The sequence below is a fragment of the Miniopterus natalensis genome, chromosome 1 (genome assembly GCF_054644295.1).
Source record: "Miniopterus natalensis isolate mMinNat1 chromosome 1, mMinNat1.hap1, whole genome shotgun sequence".
NCBI classification, from domain to species: Eukaryota; Metazoa; Chordata; class Mammalia; order Chiroptera; family Miniopteridae; genus Miniopterus; species Miniopterus natalensis.
Window position 1 is genome coordinate 96807715 of NC_142081.1, and position 20783 is coordinate 96828497.

The window sequence follows — 20783 nt, forward strand, 5'->3', positions numbered from 1 at the left end:
GTCTTGGCCCAGGCTTCAGCCTTTCTTTAAAAACTCTCCAACTTGCTTCAGCACCACATACACTAAAATTGGAATGATACAGAGAAGATTAGCATGGACCCTGTGCAAGGATGACACGCAAATTCATGAAGCATTCCATATTTTTTTTAAAAACCTGAAAAGTCTGCTGGCCCCAGGTGTGTGGTGGCTGGCATCAGTGTACCCTCTTCCTTTTGCTGACTGGTTCCAGGCTCAGCACTGACACAAAGTTTGAATCTGCATTAACCTGAACACCACTTGCACTACCCTGGTAACTCCCTGAGACCCTGCCTCACCTAACTGGTGTACTACTTGAGACTCTCTTTTTTTTCTTTCTTTAGTTTTGTTAATCCTCATGTGAGGATATTTTTTTCATTGATTTTTTTTTTAAATATATCTTTATTGATTTCAGAGAGAGGAAAGGAGGGGGAGAGAGAGAGAGAGATAGAAACATCAATGATGAGAGAGTCATTGATTGGCTGCCTAGCCTGCAACCTGGGCATGTGTCCTGACTGGGAATTGAACCCCTGTCTCCTGGGTCCTAGGTCGATGCTCAACTGCTGAGCCACACCCGGCCAGGCTTTTCATTGATTTTTAAAGAAAGTGGAAGGGAGGGTGGGGGGAGAGAGGGGAGAGAGAGAGAGAAACATTGATGTGAGAGAGACACATGGATTGTTTGCCTCCTGCCTGAGCCCTGACCAAGGTCAGGGATCGAACCTGTAACTAAGGTACGTGCCCTTGACTGGAAATCTAACGTGCGACCCTTCGGTTCACGGCCTGCACTCTAACCACTGAGTCACACTGGCCAGGGCCCACTGGAAACTCAGCAGCTGACCCTTGCCATCAGCCAGCAGGCAGAAGTAGACCTTAGGCCTCTGGATGCCCAGAGTCTTTAGCTGAGTGGCCCTAGGCTTGGTACTGGTAGCAGCAATGGCCTCACAGTGTGGCCTCTTCCATGTGTCTCCAGGCACACCACAGGTAGTTAGCAACTGTGGATGACTTTGTAGGTGCTACCGGTAGCACTGGGTTGGTCACAGGCAGAGGCTGAACTTGTCCTGAACAGTAAGCCCTCCCAAGAGGCCCTAGAACCAACACACTTTGTGGATGGCTTCAGACCACAACATAGCATCACCTAATTAGGTCTACAAGAAGCACACCCAAAGGATGGTCTTGGCACACACCAGACCCTGCTCGGTAGAATCCTACTCTGTGGGGTTAGCCCCTACACAGCAGGTTGTACACTGTGGTCATGGCCAGTACTCGCAGGCAGTGAGCTTGAGGGTTAACCCTACCCTCCGACATGCCAACAGCAATCAAGGCTCAATTAAAAAAGGAGGGCACACACAACGCACACAGAGGATACTCCTCTAGCACCCACCTCAAGTGATCAGGGAGACTGAGCCACTGGGTGCCAGGGACACCTACTACATAAGGCCATTCTGCCAAGAATGAGAGATGTAGCAGATCTATTTAATACATAGAAACAGACAAACACCCCTAGCCAGTTTGGGTCAGGGGTTAGAGTGTCGGCCTGTGGACTGCAGGGTCCCAGGTTCGATTCAGCCAAGGGCATGTACCACAGCTGCAGGCTTGATCCCCAGCCCTGGTCAGGGAGCATGCGAGAGGCAACCAATTGATGTGTCTTTCTCACATCGATGTTTTTCTCTGTCTCTCCGTCTGTCTCTCTCTCTCTCCCCTGCACCACTCTCTCTGAAAACCAATGGAAAAAATATCCGTGAGTGAGGATTTAAAAAAAAACAGCCAAATGAGGAGACAAAGAATCATGTTCCAAATGGAAGAACAGGAGAAAAGTGAGAGACAAGTAAACAAAATGGAGGTAAGCAGTCTACCAGATAACAGTTCAAAACACTGGATATAAGGATGATCGAGGAACTTAGAACATCAGTAAAGAGATAGTAAGCATAAAAAAGGACATAGAAATCATAAAAAAAAGAACCAGTCAGAAATAAGGAATGCAATAACTGAAATGAAGAATACACTACAAGGAATCAGTAGCAGATAGGTGAAGCCGAGGATCGAATCAATGATTGGAAGACAAGGTAGCAGAAAACACCCAATTGGAATATCAAAAAGAAAATAGAATTTTAAAAATGAGAATTGTTTTAAAATCTTCATTTTAAAAAATGATACTGTCTTTGGGACAATATCAAGAATAATGTTCGCATCATAGGAGTATCGGAAGGAGGAGAGAGAGAGCAAGGGATTGCAAACCTATTCGAAGAAATAATGACCGAAAACTTCCCTCAGCTGGTGAAGTAAATAAACGTACAAGTCCAGGAGGCGCAGAGAGTCCCAAACAAGATGAACCCAAAGAAGCCAACACCAAGACACATTATACTTAAAATGGCAAAGGTTAAAGACAACGAATATTAAAATCAGCAAGAGAAAAGCAGTTACCTACAAGGGAGCTCCAGCCTGTAAAGCGTCAGCCTGCAGACTGAAGGGTCCTGGGTTTTATTCCAGCCAGGGGCACACACCTGGGTTGCAGGCTCGATACCCAGCCGCAGTCAGGGCACGTGTGAGAGGCAACTAGTCGATGTGTCTCTCTCACATCAATGCTTCTCTCTCTGCCTTTCTCTCCCTTCCACTGTCTGAAGAGCAATGGAAAAAATATCCTCAGGTGAAGATTTAAAAAGAAAGACATAAGGTATATGAATGGACAATAAAATAATCCAATACGTATGCTCTCTACAAGAGACCTATTTCAGATTGAAAGACACAATGAAAGTAAAGGAATGGAAAAAGATATTTTTTTGTAAATGCAAAAAAAAAAAAGCTGAGGTAGCAATAATTACATCAAGACAAAATAGATTTTAAAACAAACGCTGTAATAAGATACAAAGAAGGACATTTTATAATGATAAAGCAACAAGATACAATCCTTGTAAACATTTATGCACCCAATATAGAAGCACCTATGCTGCTTTATAATATAAAGCAAATATGGAGAGACATAAAGGGAGAGATCTACAGAATTATAATCATAGTAGGGGACTTTAACAATCCATCTTTATCCAAAGCAATCTATAGATTGATTTTCCAAAAAAGAAAATTAACAAGGAAACAGTGACACTTCATACTAGATGGATTTAATTGATATTTTTAAAGCATTTCACCTAAAGCAGCAGAATATACATTCTTTTTAAGTGCACATTCATTAGGCCAGAAAACAGGTCTTATTGAATTTAAGAAGATTGAAATCATACCAAGCATCTTTTCCGACCACAATGGTATGAAATTACAAATGTCTTACAAGAAAAAAGCAAAAACACAGACACACACAGAGGCTAAATAACATGTAACTAAACAGTGAATGTGTTAGCAGTAAGCTCAAGGAAAAAATCAAAAGATATCTTGAGAAAAATGAAAACACAACAAACCAAAGTGAGACACAGTGAAAGCAGTCCTAACAAGAAATTCGTTGCAATATAGCATACCTCAGGAAACAAGAAAAATCTCAGACAATCTAACTTTGCAATTAAAGAAGCTAGAAAAAACAACAAACAGCCCAAATTGAGTAGACGGAAGTTAATAAAGATGAAAGTGGAAATAAAAAAGCCTTAAAAAAAAAAAAAAAAGGAAATCCAAAGGCTGGTTCTTTGAAAAGATAAAAAAGATGGATAATCCTTTAACCAGGCTTATCAACAGTAGGAGAGCCCTGGCTCAGTTGGTTGGAGCATCATCCCATACACCAAAAGGTTACAGGTTTGATTCCCTGTCAGGGGACATACCTAGGTTGCAGGTTCAGTCTCAGGGAGTGTAAGGGAGGCAACCGATCGATGTTTCTCTAAGCTTGATGTTTCTCCCCATCCCTTGTATCAAAAATAACATGTCCCTGGGTGAGGATAAAAAGATAAATAAAAGAAAGGACCCAAATAAAATCAAATGAAAGAGAAGTGACAACTGACACCATGGAAATACAAAGGATTACAAGAAAATACTACAGCCTGGCTGGTGTGGCTCAGTGGTTGAGCATTGACCCATGCACCAAGAGGCCCCTTGTTTGATCTCCAGTCAGGACACATGCCTGAGTTTTGGGTTCAATCCCAGTAGGAGGGCATGCAGGAGGCATCTGATGTCTCTCTCATCAGTTTCTCTCTCTGTTTCCTTCTCCTTTCCTCTCTAAAATTGATTAACAAAACATTTAAAAAAAAAGAAAATATACAAACAATTCTATTCCAACAAATTAGCCAATCTAGAAGAAATGAATAAAGTTCTAGAAACATACAATCTCCTAAGACTTAATCAAGAAAAAACAATATCTGAACAGACCAATTACTACCAACTGAAATCGAATCAGTAATCAAAATCTCTCAACAGACATAAGCTCTGGACTGGATGTCACACAAGTGAATTTTTAATGACCAAGTGGGCTTTATTCCTAGGAAACAAAGTTGGTTCAATATCTCCAAAACAATTAACAAGACATAACCACATAAACAAAATGAAGGATAAAAATACGATCATATTAGTAGATGCAAGAAAAGCATTTGAGCCCTGGCTGGGTAGCTCAGTTAATTTGTATTGGCCTGATACCCCAATGTTGCAGATTCAATCTCTGGTTAGGGGATATACTAGAATTCAGTCAGTGAATGCATAAATAAGTGGAATGACAATCTGTGTCTTTCTCCCTTCCTCTCTCTATAAAAGCAATCAGTAAATAAAAAGAAAAGACATTTGACAAAATTCAGCAGCCTTTTATGATAAAAAGTCTCAGCAAAGTGGGAATAGAAGGAACATACCTCAACACAATAAAGGCCATGTATGACAAACCCACAACTAACATTATACCCAATGGGGAAAAGCTCTAAGTGTTTTCTTTAAGATTAGGAACAATACAAAGATGTTTATTTGCACCACTTTTATTCAACATAATACTGGAGCTCCTAGCCCCAGCAATCAGACAAGAAAATGAAATAAAAGGTATGCAAATTGGAAAAGGAGAAGTAAAGCTTTTGCACCTGCCGGGTAGGTCTGTTGGAGTACGGTCTAGATACACCAAGGTTGTGGGTTTGGTCCCTGGTCAGGTCACATACAAGAATCAACCAATTAATGCATAAGTCTATGTTTCTCTCTCTCTGTCCCTCTCAAAAATCAATTTGAAAAATTTTTAAACTTTATAGACAAGACGTACAGTTGCTTACTTCAGCAGCACACATACTAAAATGAAATGATACAGAGATTAGCATGGCCTGTGAGCAAGGATGACATGCAAATTCATGAAGCATTAATATTTGGGGGATTAAGAAGTAAAAACTGGCACTTACAAAATAGTCACAGGGATGTGGAGTACAACATAAGGAATCTAGTTGATAATATTGAAATAACTGGTATCGGATGGATACTAAACATATCAGGGTGACCACTTCATAAGTTATATAGATAATCACTGTGGTCCATCTGAAACTAATATAATATTGTATGTCAACTATAGTTGAGAAATACAATTTAAAAAAAATTTTTTTTTTGGTTTTTAGAGAGGGAGGGAAAGGGAGAGAGAAACATTGATGTGAGAGTGAGACATTGATCTGCTGCCTCCTGGGCACCCCCTACCAGGGATTGAGCCTGCAACCTTTCAGTGCACAGGACAATATCCAACAGCCCCACCGGACAGGACAAAAATTTATTTTAAAAATGAAGTAAATTCACTATTTGTAGATGGCATGCTACTATAGAGAGAACTCTAATGATTCCAACAAAAATCTATAGAAGAAATAAATTGAAGAAGGTACAAATGAAGCATATACTATGCTTATGGATAGGAAGAATTAACATCGTTAAAATGTCTGTACTGTCTAAAGCAATCAATAGGTTCTGTGCAATCCGTATCAAAATGACAGTGGCGCTTTTTACAGAAGTAGAGCAAATAATTCTAAATGTATTTATTTATTATTTATTTACTTATTTATTTATTTATTTAAATATGTATTGATTTCAGAGAGAGGAAGGGAGAGGGAGAGAAACATCAATGATGAGTCACTGATTGGCTGCCTCCTGCATTCCCCTTACTAGGGATCAAGACTGCAACCTGGGCATGTGCCCTGACTGGGAATCAAACAGTGACCTCCTGGATCATAGGTCATGCTGGCTGGGCAATAATTTTAAATTTATGTGGAACCACAAAAGGCCACAAATAGCCACAGCATTCTTGAGAAGGAATAACAGAGTTGGAAGTATCATGCTACCTGATAAGAAACTATACTACAAGGTTATAGTAATCAAAATGCCATGGTACTGGCAGAAAAACAGACTCATAGATCAATGGAACAGAATAGAAAGCGCAGAAGTAAACCTAACTTGTATAGTCAGTTAATTTATGATAAAGGAGGCAAGAATATCAAATGGGATAAAGACACACTGTATTCACTAAATGGTACTGGGTAAACTGGACAGATATGTGCAAAAAAATGAAACTATACCACTTAAAGCATAGACAAGAATAAACTCAAAATGGATTAAGAACTTAAATGCAAGACCCAAAAACCATAAAACTCCTAAAAGGAAACATAGGCAGTAAACACTCTGACATTGCTCGTAGTAATATTTTTCCTGATGTATCTCCTTGGGCAAGGTAAACAAGAAAAAATAAACAAATGCAACTACATCAAACTAAACAGTTTTTGCACAGCAAAGGAAACCATCAACAAAACAAAAGGACAACCTACTGAATGAGAGAATGTATTCACCCGTGATACATCCAATTAAGGGGTTAATATCCCAAATTTATAAAGAACTCATACACCTTAACACCAAAAGTCAAACAACCAATTAAAAAATGGGGAGAGGACCTAAATAGACATATCTTCAAAGAGGACATATGGGATTCCAAGATGACAGAGGATTAAGTGGAAGCTACACTGACATTCTCCCAGGACCAAACTGGAATTACAACTAAAATAAAGAGAAGTCATCCTGGATAATCAACTGAAGACTAGCTGGAGAGCACCCTCATAACCAAGGACATAAAGCAGACATAAAGTCATAGGGACTGGTAGGAAGTGTAGAGGCTCAAGAGAGTTGGCCAGGCTCCCACAGACAGGAGCTGAAAGTCCAGAGGGATATCTCAGCTGTGGGGGATTCCCACTGAGAATTCTGAGGTCTAAACCACAAGCTGGGTTCCCCAACCAAGATACCAGAACTGAAAAAGGTGTTCACATAACATCTTGTGAAAGCAGCAGGGTTTCTGTCTGCCAGGAAGAGATGGCTAGAAATTCAGGCACCCTCTTAAAGGGCCAACACACAAAATTTCATGTGCAGCTGCTCACCTTGGGCTCCAGCAGAGAAAGGGCAGAGTGAAATCAAGCTATGTGAGGAGAATCCAGGGTTGTTGACTATGGAGACAGACCTTGGGTCGCAGCCACCTGGATTCCTGTACTGAGTAATTCCTTCATAGTGCAGAGGACATATTTCTCAGGCATATGTTTACCATCACCACCCAGGCAGCTTTTGCCTGCAGGGGAAGCAATTGCACCACCCTGTTGTAAAAGCCCTCGCCCCCAGCATGTGGAGTTTCTACAGCCTGAGGTTCGTTAAGAGACTGAAAAACAATCAGCTTCTGGGTGCTTTGAGTTTGCCTGATTTGCTTCTGGACCTAGGGCTTGGAAAAGCAGACCTTGGTCCTTTCCAAACCCACTGAACCCCAGCAGAGGGAGCCACAAGATGTCGAGTGATGATAGCTCCAAAAAGGGTACTCAGGGCCAGTCACAAACAGTATCTGACATTGGTCCTGCACCAGAGTCCCTCCAAATGCTTGGGAGTCCTAATATATAGATACAAACCCAAACAGGGAGCCCAAATGGGGAGACAAAATAACAAGCCCCAAATGAAAGAACAAGAGAAGTCTCCAAAACAAGAGCTAAATGAAATAGAGATAAGCAGTTTATCAGATAATAGAGTTCAGAATACTGTTTGTAAGGATGCTGAGGAAAGATGGAAACTATTAAGGAAATTTAGAATGGCCTAGCAGAAATAAAGAATACTTTGGAAGGAATAAACAGCAGATTAGTGGATGCTGAGGATCGAATCAGAGAATTAGAACACAGGATAGAAAAAAATCATTCAATCAGAGAACCAAAAAGAAAAACAACAGGAGAACAGTCTAAGGGGTCTGTGGGACAACATGAAATGTAACAATATTCACATGGGAATACCCAAAGGGGAAGAAAGTATCCAAGGGGTAGAAAACCTGTTTGAAGAAATAATGGCAGAAAACTTCCCTAACCTGGCCAAGGAAAAAGTCATACAAGTTCAGGAGGCACAGTCTCCCAAGCAAAAAGAACCCAAAGAGGCCCACACCCAGACACAAATTAAAATGCTAAGAATTCAAGACAAAAAGAGACTCTTAAAGGCAGCAAGAGAAAAGTAATCTATTACCTACAAGGAGCTCACATAAGGCTGTCAGCTGACTTCTCATCAGAAACTCTACAGGCCAGAAAGGAATGGCATGAAGTATTCAAGGTAATGAAAAGCAAGGATCTGAAACCAAGACTACTCTATCCAGCAGGCCTATCATTCAGAATAGGTGGTGAAATAAAGAGCTTCCCAGACAAAAAAAGGCTAAAGGGAGTGAGTTTCTTACCTCCAAATCAGCATTGAAAAAATAGTAAAGGCACTGCTGTAATAAGAAGTAGAAATAGAGAGAACATAGGCATAAAGAATTAACATCGCAATAGATAAGTACCTATTAATAATAACCTTCAATGTAAGTGCTTCAAATGCTCCAAGCAGACATAGGGTAGCTGAATGGATAAGAAAACCTGATCCAAATATGTGCTATCTACAAGAGACCCACCTCAGAACAAAAGACTCACACTGCCTGAAAAAAAAACCTCAAACACTTCTGGAGGACTTTAAGGGAGAGATCAACAGCAATACAGTCAGAATGGAGGGCTTTAACACTGCACTGACTTCACTGGAGAGAACTTCCAGACAAAAAATCAACAAGGAAACAGTAACTCTAAATAATGCTAGACCAGATGGACTTAATGGACATTTACAGAACTTTTAACCCCAGAGCTGCAGAATATATATTCTTAAGTGCACATGGAACATTCTCGAATGTAAACTACATGTTAGGACACAAATCAAGTCTCTACAAGTCAAGAAGATTTAAATCATATCAAGTATCTTCTCAGATACACTGCTGGTGGGAATGCTGGTATACAGCTATTATGGAAAACAGTATGGAGTTTCCTCAAAAAATTAAAAATGGAACTGCCATTTGACCTAGTATTCCCACTTCTAGGACTAGATCCTAAGAAACCCGAAACACTAGAAAGAATTTATGCACCCCTATATTCATAGCAGCACAATTTACAATAGCTAAGCTCTGGAAACAGCCCAAGTGCCCATCAGTAGATGAGTGGATAAAAAAGCTGTGGTACATCTTCACCATGGAATATGATGCAGCTGTGAAAAAGGAGGATATCTTATCCTTTGAGACAGCATGGAGGTACTTGAAGAGTATTATGCTAAGTGAAATAAGCCAGTCAGAGAAAGACAAGTATTACATGATTTCACTCATATGTGGATCCCTAATGAGCAAAACAAACCAATGAATAAAATAGATCTAGAGACATAGAAGCATGGGACAGACTGAGGACTCTCAGAGAGAAGGGGAGGGGAGGGAGAAGGTGGGTAGAGATTAACCTAAGAACTTTCATGCATATATGCATAACCCGTGGACACATAACAATAGTGTGGTGAAAGCCTGGAAGGGGGGTGATGCAGGATGGAGAGGATTGGTGGGGGAAAAAAGGGGACATCTGTAATACTTTCAAAGTAAAGATACATTAAAAGGAAAAGAAAGAGAGCATGTGGACGACCAGTAGAAATATTAAAAGATGTTCAATGTTATTAATCATCAGGGAAATGCTAATTAAAACCACAATGATATAACCACATGCCTGTCAGAATGGCTATCATCAATAAATCAGCAAACAACAAGTGTTGATAAGGATGTGGAGGAGAAAGGCACACTTGTGAACTTTTTGTTGTATTGCAAATTGATGCAGCCTCTATAGAAAACAGCATGGAGATTACTCAGATAATTTAAACTGGACCTATTTTATTATACAGCAGTTCTGTCTCTGGGTATTTATTGGTAGAACTCCAAAATACTAATTCTAAAAGATATATACACTCCTACTTACAATAGCCAAGATACCAAGCAACCCAAGTAGAGTATTGGATAAAGAAGATGTGAGACATGTACTAGGCAATATTACTTGGTCATGAAAAAGAATGAATTCTTAGTATTTGTGACAACGTGGATTGACCTGGGAAGTAACATGCTAAGTGAAATAAGTCAGATAGGGAAAGATAAATAATATATGGTTTCATTTACATGTGGAATCTAAAGAACAATATAAGTTATCAAAGAGCACAGAAACAGATGCAGATACAGAGAACAAAGTGATGGTTGCCAGATTGAAGGGAGCTGTGGGACTGGCTTAAAAACGTGAAGGGATTAAGAAGTACAAATTGGTCGTTACAAAATAGTCACAGGGATGGAAAGTATAGCAGAGGGAATATAGTCAATAATTTTGTAATAACTACATATGGTGTCAGGTGGGTACTAGACATCAAGGGGATCACTTTGTAAATTATATAAATGTCTAAACACTATGCTCTACACCAAAACTAAGATAAAATAATATGGAGTTTCAACTCTAGTTGAATAAAAAGTAAAGAAATGCAAGTTCTCAGACCTACTGAATTAGAAACTATGGGGTTGGTTTATGTTTTAACAAACCTGCAGGTGATTCTCATGCAGGCCAAGTGTGAGAATCATGAGTTATCACCATAGACTGTTTCTTTTCATAGTCATTCCTCAAAGCTAGGTTTCTTTATCTGCTCAGTGGTGGTACTTTGAAACTCTTAACATGCTCCTCATTTTAGCAGTATTCTCCATGATGTGCATTGCTAGGCAATTTTGAGCATTATGTCATTGAATTCCTTACAACATCCCTATAAGGTAAGTACTTTTATTTCTAATCTTACAGATATGGAATTTGAGAGCCACAGATATTAAGTACCTTGCTCCAGTGCAGAGCCAAACCTAAAATTCGGTAGTCATAAATTCAGTCTAGAACATATTTTCCTGTAATTCTGTTTAAGGATATTTTCTAACATGCATTTACAATACATGAATTTGGTAACTAAAACCACCTATGTTCTTATAAAGAAAAGACTGTTGTTTTTTAATTTCTGAAAGCTAAAGTAGGGCAAGAAAACGACATAAGTACAGTAAGGTACATATCAGTGATTCAGAGAATCAAGTAGTTTATGGGAAGTTATAACTATATAATAGTTCCTAATCCTTAGGATTAAAATAAAACAAGGTTGACCTAATGTGATTTGGAGTTGTAGAGCCCTGGTCCCTTTGTATTTTTTTTTAAATATGTTTTTATTGATTTAAGAGAGAGGAAGGGAGAGGGAGAGAGAGAGAGAAAGAGACATCAGTGATAAAGGAGAGAATCATCCATCGGCTGCCTCCTGCCCACCCCCTACTGAGGATCAAGCTCGTGGCTCTGGCATGTGCCCTGACTGGGAATGGAAACGTCACCTCCTGGTTCATGGATTGATGCTCAACCACCAAGCCACACCAGCCAGGCAGTCCCTTATTATTTTCTGTGTTCACTTGGCCAAGTGACATGTCTCTGAGCCTCAGACCTCTCACGTGTAAAATGGAGATAATGGTAATACATCTCACAGGATGGTTGAGCATTAATAAGATTATGTTTGTAAAGTTCTTAGCTTGGAGCTGGACACATAGTAGTTCTTCCATAATAAATACTGGGTCTACTGCTATTAATAATAATACTGGATTAAAAAAAAAAATCATCTGCCTGGCCGGCATAGCTCAGTGGTTGAGCATCAACCTATGATCCAGGAGATCTCAATTCGATTCCCAGTCATGGCACATGCCTGGTTGCAGGCTCGATCTCCAGTCGGGGGCATGCAGGAGGCAGCATATCAGTGCCTCTCATCATTGATGTTTCTATCTCTCTTCCTCTCCCTTCCTCTCTGAAATCAATAAAGATATATATTTAAAAAAAAATCTTCAGGTCTTCTTCCTTGCTGAACCCCACCAACATGGTGTTCAGGCTCTTCATGGAGGTTGGCTGGGTGGCCTACATTTCCTTTGGGGTGCATGCGGGAGGGAGCCAATCGATGTCTCACTGTCTCTCTCTTTCTCTTTGTCTTTCCCCCGCCTCCCTTCCACTCTAAAAATCAATGGGAAAAATATTCTCAGGTGAGGATTAGAAAAAGAAAAAGGCAGCTCTCCTGTAAGCTCCTGAAAAAGCACCTGCTGCTAAAGGTGCAGCTACAGCAGCTTCTGCAAAAGTTTCACTGGCACTGGCTGGTGAGATGTATTACCATTATCTCCATTTTACACGTGAGAGGTCTGAGGCTCAGAGACATGTCACTTGGCCAAGTGAACACAGAAAATAAAATAAAAACGTGATAACTGGCACTGGCTGGCATTGCTCAGTTGGTTGGGTGTCCTCAGCTGCTGGTAAAGGTTGCCGCTTCTATTTCCAGTCAGGGCACATGCCCAGGTTGCAGGCTCCATCCCTGGTGGGGTGTGCAGGAGGCAGCCGATTGATGTTGTGCTCTCACATCAATGTTTCTCTCCCTGTCTCTCTAAAAATCAGTAAACTATTCTTTTTTTTTAAAAAAAGTGACTATTGTAGGCAAGAAGGCCCCTGCCCGAAGGGTTCCTGCCTAGAAAGCTGCAGGCCAGAAAGCAGCACCTTTAAAAGCTCAAGTGTCTGCCCAGCTGGGAGTGGCTCAGCGATTGAGCATGGATCTGGGATCCAGGCGATCGGGGTTCGATTTCTGGTCAGGGCACATGCCCGGGTTGCGGGCTCGATCAATGACTCTCTCATCATTGATGTTTCTATCTCTCTCTCTCCCTCTCCTTTACTCTCTCTGAAATCAATAAAGATATATTTAAAAAATATAAAAATAAAAATAACTCAGGTGTCTGAAAGCTCCTCCAAATGCATCTGACAAGAAAGAATGAAAGCATAAGAGGCTATTACAAAAGTAATAAGATCTTCAAAGATTTTATAAATTCTTCCTGACAGTAATGGCAGTAATTTAAGGGAAATGAGGGTAATGATAGAAGGGCTTAGGTCTTCATAAATCAGGTGTCTATTTAGAATGGGGCTTTTTGTTCCTATTATAGTTTGAGATGAGCTGTATTTTATCTTTCTCTTTTCCTTCACTGTGACAGACTGATTTCCGATTCTACTGGATGCATTCAAAGTTACCAGAAGAAGAAGGACTGGGAGAGAACACCAAGCTCAATCCCGTAAGACCTGGGGTTAGGGTTGCAGGATTCTTTACGTGGATTGGTTTGGGTTGGTTTAGTTTGGTCTATTAAATATAATCATTATGAATGAAATTATTATTTTTGGGACAGTACAGCATAATGGGAAGATTACAGACTTAACAGTTATCCAGATCTGAATTCCAGTTTTGGCTTTAACAATTACTAGGATAAGTTAAAAACATCACTTGGCCTTAGTTTCTTCATCTGAATAATAGGATTAATACATATTTTACAGGGCTGTTCTAAGAACCAAATGATAAAAATATGCACGTCTTCCTAGCATGGTACTTATGGTAGGCTCTCAATAAATAGTGGTTGGTGTAAAATGCTAATAACTGCTTTTGTTAATAAGGTATTTAGAATTCTAGTACCATGTTTAACAAATTGTAGCATGCATCAGCAGCAATGGGAGGCCTGGTAAAACAGACTCCTAGGCTTCCGCCCCAGAATTTCTGATTCAGTAGGTCTAAGGTAAAGCCTGAGAATTTGCATTTCTAAGTTCCCCCAGTGATGTTGATAATCATGGTTCATGAACATTTTCATAACCTCTGCTCTTATATCTGGGCTGAGAGTGACCTCATCTAGTCAGTTCCCTCATTTTACAGATGAGATATAGGCTCAGAGAGGGGACTGCCTTCCCCAAGATCCCACAGTACAGGATGATAGTCCAAGTGTGTTTCTTATCCATTCAATGATTAAATATATGACAGCTATTCTGAGGACATTTTATTAGTTAATCCCTGCAGATTGGTGGTTGACTGGATTGCTTACAATATTTTTAAAGGCAATTGGATAACAGTTATAGGACAATAAACGGGGTCAGTACTTCCAGTGATGTTATCAATAAGGTCCTGGAAAAATGTGCTTTGAGAAAAGGGAACATGGGAGCTGTTCTAAGTGTTCTACATGTATTATCTCATTGAATCCACACAACAACCCTATGAAGTAGATACTTTTATTATCCTATTTTACAGATGGGAGAATGGAGGCATATAGAGATGAAATGATTAGCAGAGCTGGGAGTCAGAGCACTTTGTTACACTGCTTCAGTCTAAAAATCCTTTGCTGGTGTGAAAGAAGTTTAACTAGTCCTTCATTAGAGGCAATTGTCAGAGGACTGGGAGGATAACAGACAATCCCTAAACCTAGCACAGGTTCTCAATCCTGACTACATGTTAAAATCAATGCCTGGGCCTCTCCCAGATCATTTCAGTCAGAATCTCAGGGTGGGGCCTGGGCATCGGTAATTTTTAAGAGTTCGCCAAATGATTCTCTTGTATAAAGCTAGGTTGAGAATCACCGACCTAGTAATTTAGCAGGTAGGTGGAGGGGAGATGAGATGGTTGGGAAAGAAGAGACTGAAAACTTTTCTTCTTTGATTACTGGAACAATATTATTTGTAATATGTACTAATTCTTTTTTCTAATTTATATTTTAGTTTAAATTTGTGGGGCTAAAGAATTTTCCTTGTACCCCTGAGAGCCTGTGTAAGGTGCTATCTATGGATTTCCCTTTTGAGGTAACAAAACCATTGTCTTTATTGTTCTGATGTGATTGCAGGACACAGGAGAACTTGGTTAAGATATGTTCTGACTTTGCTGTGTTAAAGCATCAGAAAAGGGCTGAGCCCTGGCCAGTGTGGCTCAGTTGGTTGGTTGGAATGTCGTCCTGTACACCAAAAGGTGGCGGGTTCAATTCCTGTTCAGGGCATGTGCCAGAGGCAACCTATCGATGTTTTTCTCTCTCTTCCTGTCTCTCTCCCCCTCTCCCTACCTTCCTCCCTCCCTGCTCTCTAAAATCAATTTTTTTAAAAAGAAAAGGGCTGAAAGCTGATTGCTGGGAAGGGATGTACTCACTGTCCTTCAGAGCCTCAGCTCCACCGTACTACATAAGTCAAAATGCCAGAGCTGGGAGGGCCCAGAAAGGACAGCTCATCTAACTCCCCCATTTTACAGATGGAGAAACTGAGGCCCAGATCAGGGTGAGGCTTTCACTCCTTCTTTCTTTTCATTTCATTCTTTCATTTCGTTCTTTGTCCCTTCCTGCTGTAAGCTTGAGAATCAGGCCCTTTGTGTGACTGCCATGGCTGGTTATAAAGTAAAGGGGCTTCTGTGACTAACAGACCACAGGGGTGTGAACTCCTAATCCTTCCTTCCTGGGAAGAGCAAACAATCCCTGAGTATGTTGGTGCTTGCTGAGCAGTGAAATAGGGCAGGTGACCAACTCGTTCCAGTTTGTTTCCTGGACTTTCCCAGTCTTAGTGTTGAAAGTCTCACAGCTCCAGCAGCTCCTTGGTCTTGGGCACTGTTTTGTCATCCTTAAATCCTGCAGTTATCCTCTCCAGGCTCAACAAGCAAACTTTCCTTTGCCCATCATACCCTTTAAAATTCTGCCTAGTTACCCACAAGTCTTTGTTTGAACTAGATATAATTTTGCAGAAAGGATAATAGCGTCCCACATGAGAAAATGGCAAAGGCTGTTGCCTTCATTACTGGGAGTCAGTTAAGAAGGTGGTGGCCAGCCAGCATGGCTCAGTGGTTGAACATCAACCTATGATCCAGGAGATAGAGGTTCAATTCCCAGTGCCCGGGTTTCGGGGTTGATCTCCAGTATGGGGCATACAGGAGGCAACTGATCAATGACTCTCTCATCATTGATGTTTCTATCTCTCTCTCCCTCTCCTTTCCTCTCTCTGGAATCAATATAGACTTTTTTTTTTTAAAGAAAAATGAAGGTGGTAAGAACACTATTTATAGCCCTTATACTGTAAGTAAAGTTATAGTAAATGCTTTTTAGAGATGAGTCACTGACTGCCAGGAAAGAAAATTTGGCAGTCTTTTCATTGAGGAAAACTGAGTTTCCTAGAACATACCTTGCAACAATTTAGGGGGAGGGTTAGGCAGCCAACAATGGCTTGGTGAGCTTGGCTTCTTGATAGTCAGTTTTCCCTGTGCTCAGCAGTCCAGCATCTCATAGGGGCATGTCTAATTCCCCTGCTTTGTTCCTTGTGCAGAACACATACCCCACTGTGAGACTTCTGGATGGTAGAAGTGCATGGGATTTGGGGAGAGAAGACCTGGGTTCAAGTCGAATTTCTGTTTCATACTCACTGTGTGTCTTTAGGGAAGCCCCCAGAACTTTGAACCAGCCCCATCTTGAAAATACCCTCGTGGTGGGTAAGAGGGTGAAGTAGTGGGTAGGCAAGCACCCTGTAAACAGGAAAGTGCTATTTACATTTTTATTTTCTAAAATTTAGTTTTATAGGCCATTTCTTCATTTAGAAAAATTGCATGTGTGAGAAATGAGAACTCTTTCCTCGGCCAGTGATCCAGAAAAAGGATTTGGACCACTAGAGCGACCCTGTTTGTATAGGCTCTCCTGAAAACCTGTGGCCCCAGAAGTAATTTTGATCCTTGATCTCCCTTCTTATAGGTGGATGGACTTCTCTTCTACCACAGGCAGACCCACTACAGCCCTGGAAGCACTCCTCTGGTGGGCTGGCTGCGCCCATACATGGTGTCAGATATTCTTGGTGTGGCTGTGCCAGCTGGGGGCCCGCTGACCACCAAGCCAGAGTATGCTGGGCACCAGCTCCAGCAGATTATTGAGCACAAGAGGAGCCAGAAGGAGGGCATGAAAGAGAAACTCAAACACAAGGCCTTTGACAACGGGCACTATGAGCTGGAGCACCTGTCTACCCCTAAGCTGAAAAGCAATCCCTACAGCCCGGACCAGCCTGGAAGCCTCATGGAAAACTAAAGAAGGCAGCCTCCTTTGGTAGTCACAGGAAGGGACTTGGTCCCAGAATGAAGGTTGGGGAGGAAAACAGTGACAACAGGTGACTTCATTTTAGAGTGGACTTTCCAAAGCCACTCTAGCTGGAAACAGCTTAACTCCTATAAAAAGTGTATCCTGGATCCACAATGTAAATATATGTGATTCTTAAAAAAAAACTTGTGATTCTTTTTTCTTTCTTTTTTTTTAAGGGACTTTTTATTAACAGGTGTACAGGTATATCTTTCCCCAGGTACCCATGTAAACGTATCATTCATTAAGGTTGCTTTCATGGTTTAAAAGCCAAGAACTTGTGATTCTTAAATGTTAAGACAATCCTGAAGCTTCCTCAGCTCCAACCACCCCCCAAAGCTGGCTACCTAAATCATGACTGTTCAAGTCTTGGCCCATTTCACTCTCCAGTTGCTACTGTTGCTAACATCATTTTCTAAAAGGTCTTACCAGGAACTGCAGTTCCTAGTATTTGAATATCTTCCCTCTTCTTTTTTTTTTTTTTTTTTTCAGTTTTGCTACATTTTAATATTAGGTTTTTGAGGGATAATTTTTTTAGGTTTTGTCTGCGACATCAAACAAAAGGTAGTGAGTGCTCTGCAGGGTAGAGTGCTACCAAGCACCTCAGAGTTTACATGACATAAGAAAACATGGTTCTCGCCCCTTGAGGAGCTTACAGTCTGGGGGGCTGACAACTCACAGTCTAAGTAAGAGTTGAGTGAACAACAGTTATTTAAGGCAATTCCTCATCCCCTCCAGCTACTGTGGACTGCAGTGTTTCCGAATTAATCTAATCAAGACAAGAGACAAGACTAGATCTGGTTGAGAATTTAGGCTCAAAGTTTCTGACACCCATCTCAGTAAACAGAATGACCTAACAGCTGAAAGACTAGGTCTCATGAAGTACAAGGGCAGGACAACTTAATTGTGGTTATTTTAAGAAGCAAACATTGAACAGTATGACGAGTTATTACACTAGTTAAAAAGTAGGCCAAGTGCTGGCCCTGCATTCCCCTCATGCTAGCACTGGTCACTGAAAGTGATATCAAATATGTGGACTGCACGTCTAACCCGCAGAGAGCCCACACCGGATCTTAACGTTCTGTGTATCAACAGCCCCCTCACCTGTACCATGAAAGTTTTATGCCCCATTAAGTCAAAAGTAATGTAAATAGTCAAATTATAACAAGCAAATGACCTGCGTATTTCCATATGGGTGAATGTTGATATATCTAAATAGAAATAAATGGCAATCCTATCTACCTTTGTAAAAAATAAAAGTATCTCCAAATTTTGCATACTCGTTGTTGTAAGAAGAAGGATGCAGATTTTCAGGTTTCACAATCAGTTTTCAGAAAAACAGCAGTATTCCTGCCATATCATGTTGGCATTGGACTCAAATTATTTTTAGGTTACATGATTTAAGAGACATTACTAACCCATCTAAATATTGTAATTATTCTGGATGGTTCTGCACTAACCCTAGAATCACGACATCACTACCGGAAGAATAACATGACTAACAACATACTCCCATTCAGAACAATCTGGTCATTCTGGAAAAATCACAGCTACAACCTGGGAACACTCCCATATGGGTACTGATCTGGCAAAGGCACACTCTAGGCAGGAAAAGGAGGAGATGGGGGTGAACTTAGGCCATTTCAGAGGAGCAGCCTAGAAATTTCCTTCTTGGACAGCACAACTGGTCCAAACCCTCCAAAGCAGTTTCATATGATCCTACCCACATTGGCCCAAAGTTTGATATTAACTTAAAAAACCAAAAGAGCATAGTGGAGCAGAAGTGAACAGACATGTAAACTCTAGTACATTCTTATTGCTGTAAGAAGTTTGAAGATGAGCACGTCCTACCCACGACAAGTGTTCCAGGAAGCAGGGCAGTAGTGGTAAATTAGAAAAGACACTATTCATTGCACAATCGATAGAAAAGTAAAAACATGTTTCAAAACCTACAATAAACCTGTATCTGAAGGAGTCTCACATGTCAGTGATGTGCTGGACATGGAATTCTGTTCTGTGCCAGAGTTTCACAATGGACTCCCTCCGGCCCACTGGCACGGGTACGGCTGGCTTCCTGCCTGTTGAAGGGTGAGTATTCTACACAGAGCTACGATGGTTTCTAGTGAGCGGTAACATTTACAGAAGTTCCAGGTTACTCATGTCAGGGTCATTCCTTGTGCAAAGTTTGATGTAGATGGAGATAAAGTAGTTTCTTGGACAGTAATTGCAATTTCCTTTAAAGTCAGTGGATTTCTTGTATAGCTATAGCTCTTACAATGGGCCCAGGTTTGATTTCATCCATCTCCATGAAAGTGAAACACTTGGTACTGGTAAATCTTTTTGGGGGCTGTAGTGTTCAAATTCAAAGAAGATAGCTGCACCTTTGGTTAATTTTTCAGCATGCTTCTGGAACTCAATGTCCACATTAAAATGAACATACATATCTTCTTTCCTTGAAGCCACAGCAGTGTCTTGCACAGGAGTTAAATCTATGCCATTCAGATGCTTCACACTAACTGTGATGTAGGGATCAATGCACTGCCCAGCATCCTTCAGGCTGATTTTCTCAATTCTGATGGTGAGTGACGTCATTCCTGGTTCTGACGGCAACCTTGGTAATAAAGTACCGGGCACTCTAGCAGGAATCAGGAGAACCTGCTCCGCACCACCTTCTTGTTCATCTTTGTCAAATTCTAAATTCTCTTCTTCGCCAGGTTCTAAAATTCTTCTTAAGGGGACAAGCTGAACGTCAAACGGGAATTCTTTACTATAGGTAAGAATATTCTTTAGGATTGGGACTGTGTGGACTGTAAAGCTGCACTTCATAATTCCAAGCATGTTGCAATTTTGCCTATGGTTTTCTTATTCTTCTGTGAATTCAGAATTATTGTGTTGAGCTTGGGCCTCTTTTTGTAGATGTCTTGCTAATATCTGATACTCGTCTATCGCGTCCACCAGCTGGCCCCAGGAGTCGAAGTCGGCACCTCTTCTAAAATTGGCATCCCAGCGCTGCAGCAGACTCCAGGTCACCTCCGACATGGCCGATCCCCACCCCATCCCCTCCTGCCCCTATCCCGGTGAGGCCAGGCTCTAGAGTGCCATCCTCCCCGGGCCTGGCCCTGACATTAACAGGGCCAGGAGGAACCGCTATGGCCACCACCCCCACCCGCTGAGGAGCCGCCTAAGCTCATTTCTTCCCTCTTCTGAGAAGACAAATGTGATTTTCTTTGGTTTAGACATTGCCAGAGATAAAATGCACATAGTGTTAATTTGCTACTTCAACAAACATTTGAGCACCTTCCAGAAGATAAGCCTTGTGCTGGGCCTCTGTGATATAGAGTAGGTTATGTAGATAGATAGGACCAGTGAGAAAATAAATACACCTGCATATAGAGTGAGTCAAGATGGTGAAATCACTGCTGTAGTGCAGAAAGGCCCATAGAGCCTCGGGGGCTGGAAAAGTAGAGGAAGGTTTCACAGAGAAGGTCAGAGCTGGGCAGAGGCTCAGAGGAGGGACAGAAATGTGCTCTGCGGACAGGGAGGTTAGGAGTTCTTCACAGAGGCAGGGGGGTACACAGTTGTACCCTGCAGGGCA

The 20783-nt window shown here is 41.1% G+C and overlaps 1 protein-coding gene, 1 non-coding gene and 2 pseudogenes across 4 annotated transcripts in view; 3 read left to right on the forward strand and 1 right to left on the reverse strand.

Moving 5' to 3' along the window:
- Positions 1-17284, forward strand: part of SNUPN (snurportin 1) — a 30374-nt gene extending 13090 nt beyond the window's left edge. For 2 of the 3 annotated variants that reach the window (XM_016210573.2, XM_016210574.2), the window contains exons 7-9: positions 13283-13360; positions 14820-14900; positions 16814-17283. In XM_016210573.2, coding sequence (XP_016066059.1) covers positions 13283-13360; positions 14820-14900; positions 16814-17140 — 486 coding nt within the window. In that variant the 3' untranslated portion in view covers positions 17141-17283. Of the gene's footprint in view, positions 1-13282; positions 13361-14819; positions 14901-16813 lie in introns of all 3 variants that reach the window. The other variant, XM_016210572.2, reaches the window with a different exon arrangement.
- Positions 43-145, forward strand: LOC148094270 (U6 spliceosomal RNA). The gene has a single exon (XR_015713698.1). It is a non-coding gene; the product is annotated as a U6 spliceosomal RNA (small nuclear RNA).
- LOC148094271 (U6 spliceosomal RNA) lies at positions 5176-5275 on the forward strand (annotated as a pseudogene).
- A 371-nt stretch (positions 17285-17655) lies between the features above and the next one.
- On the reverse strand, positions 17656-20247 carry LOC107535195 (axin interactor, dorsalization-associated protein pseudogene; annotated as a pseudogene).
- Positions 20248-20783: the final 536 nt, after the last annotated feature.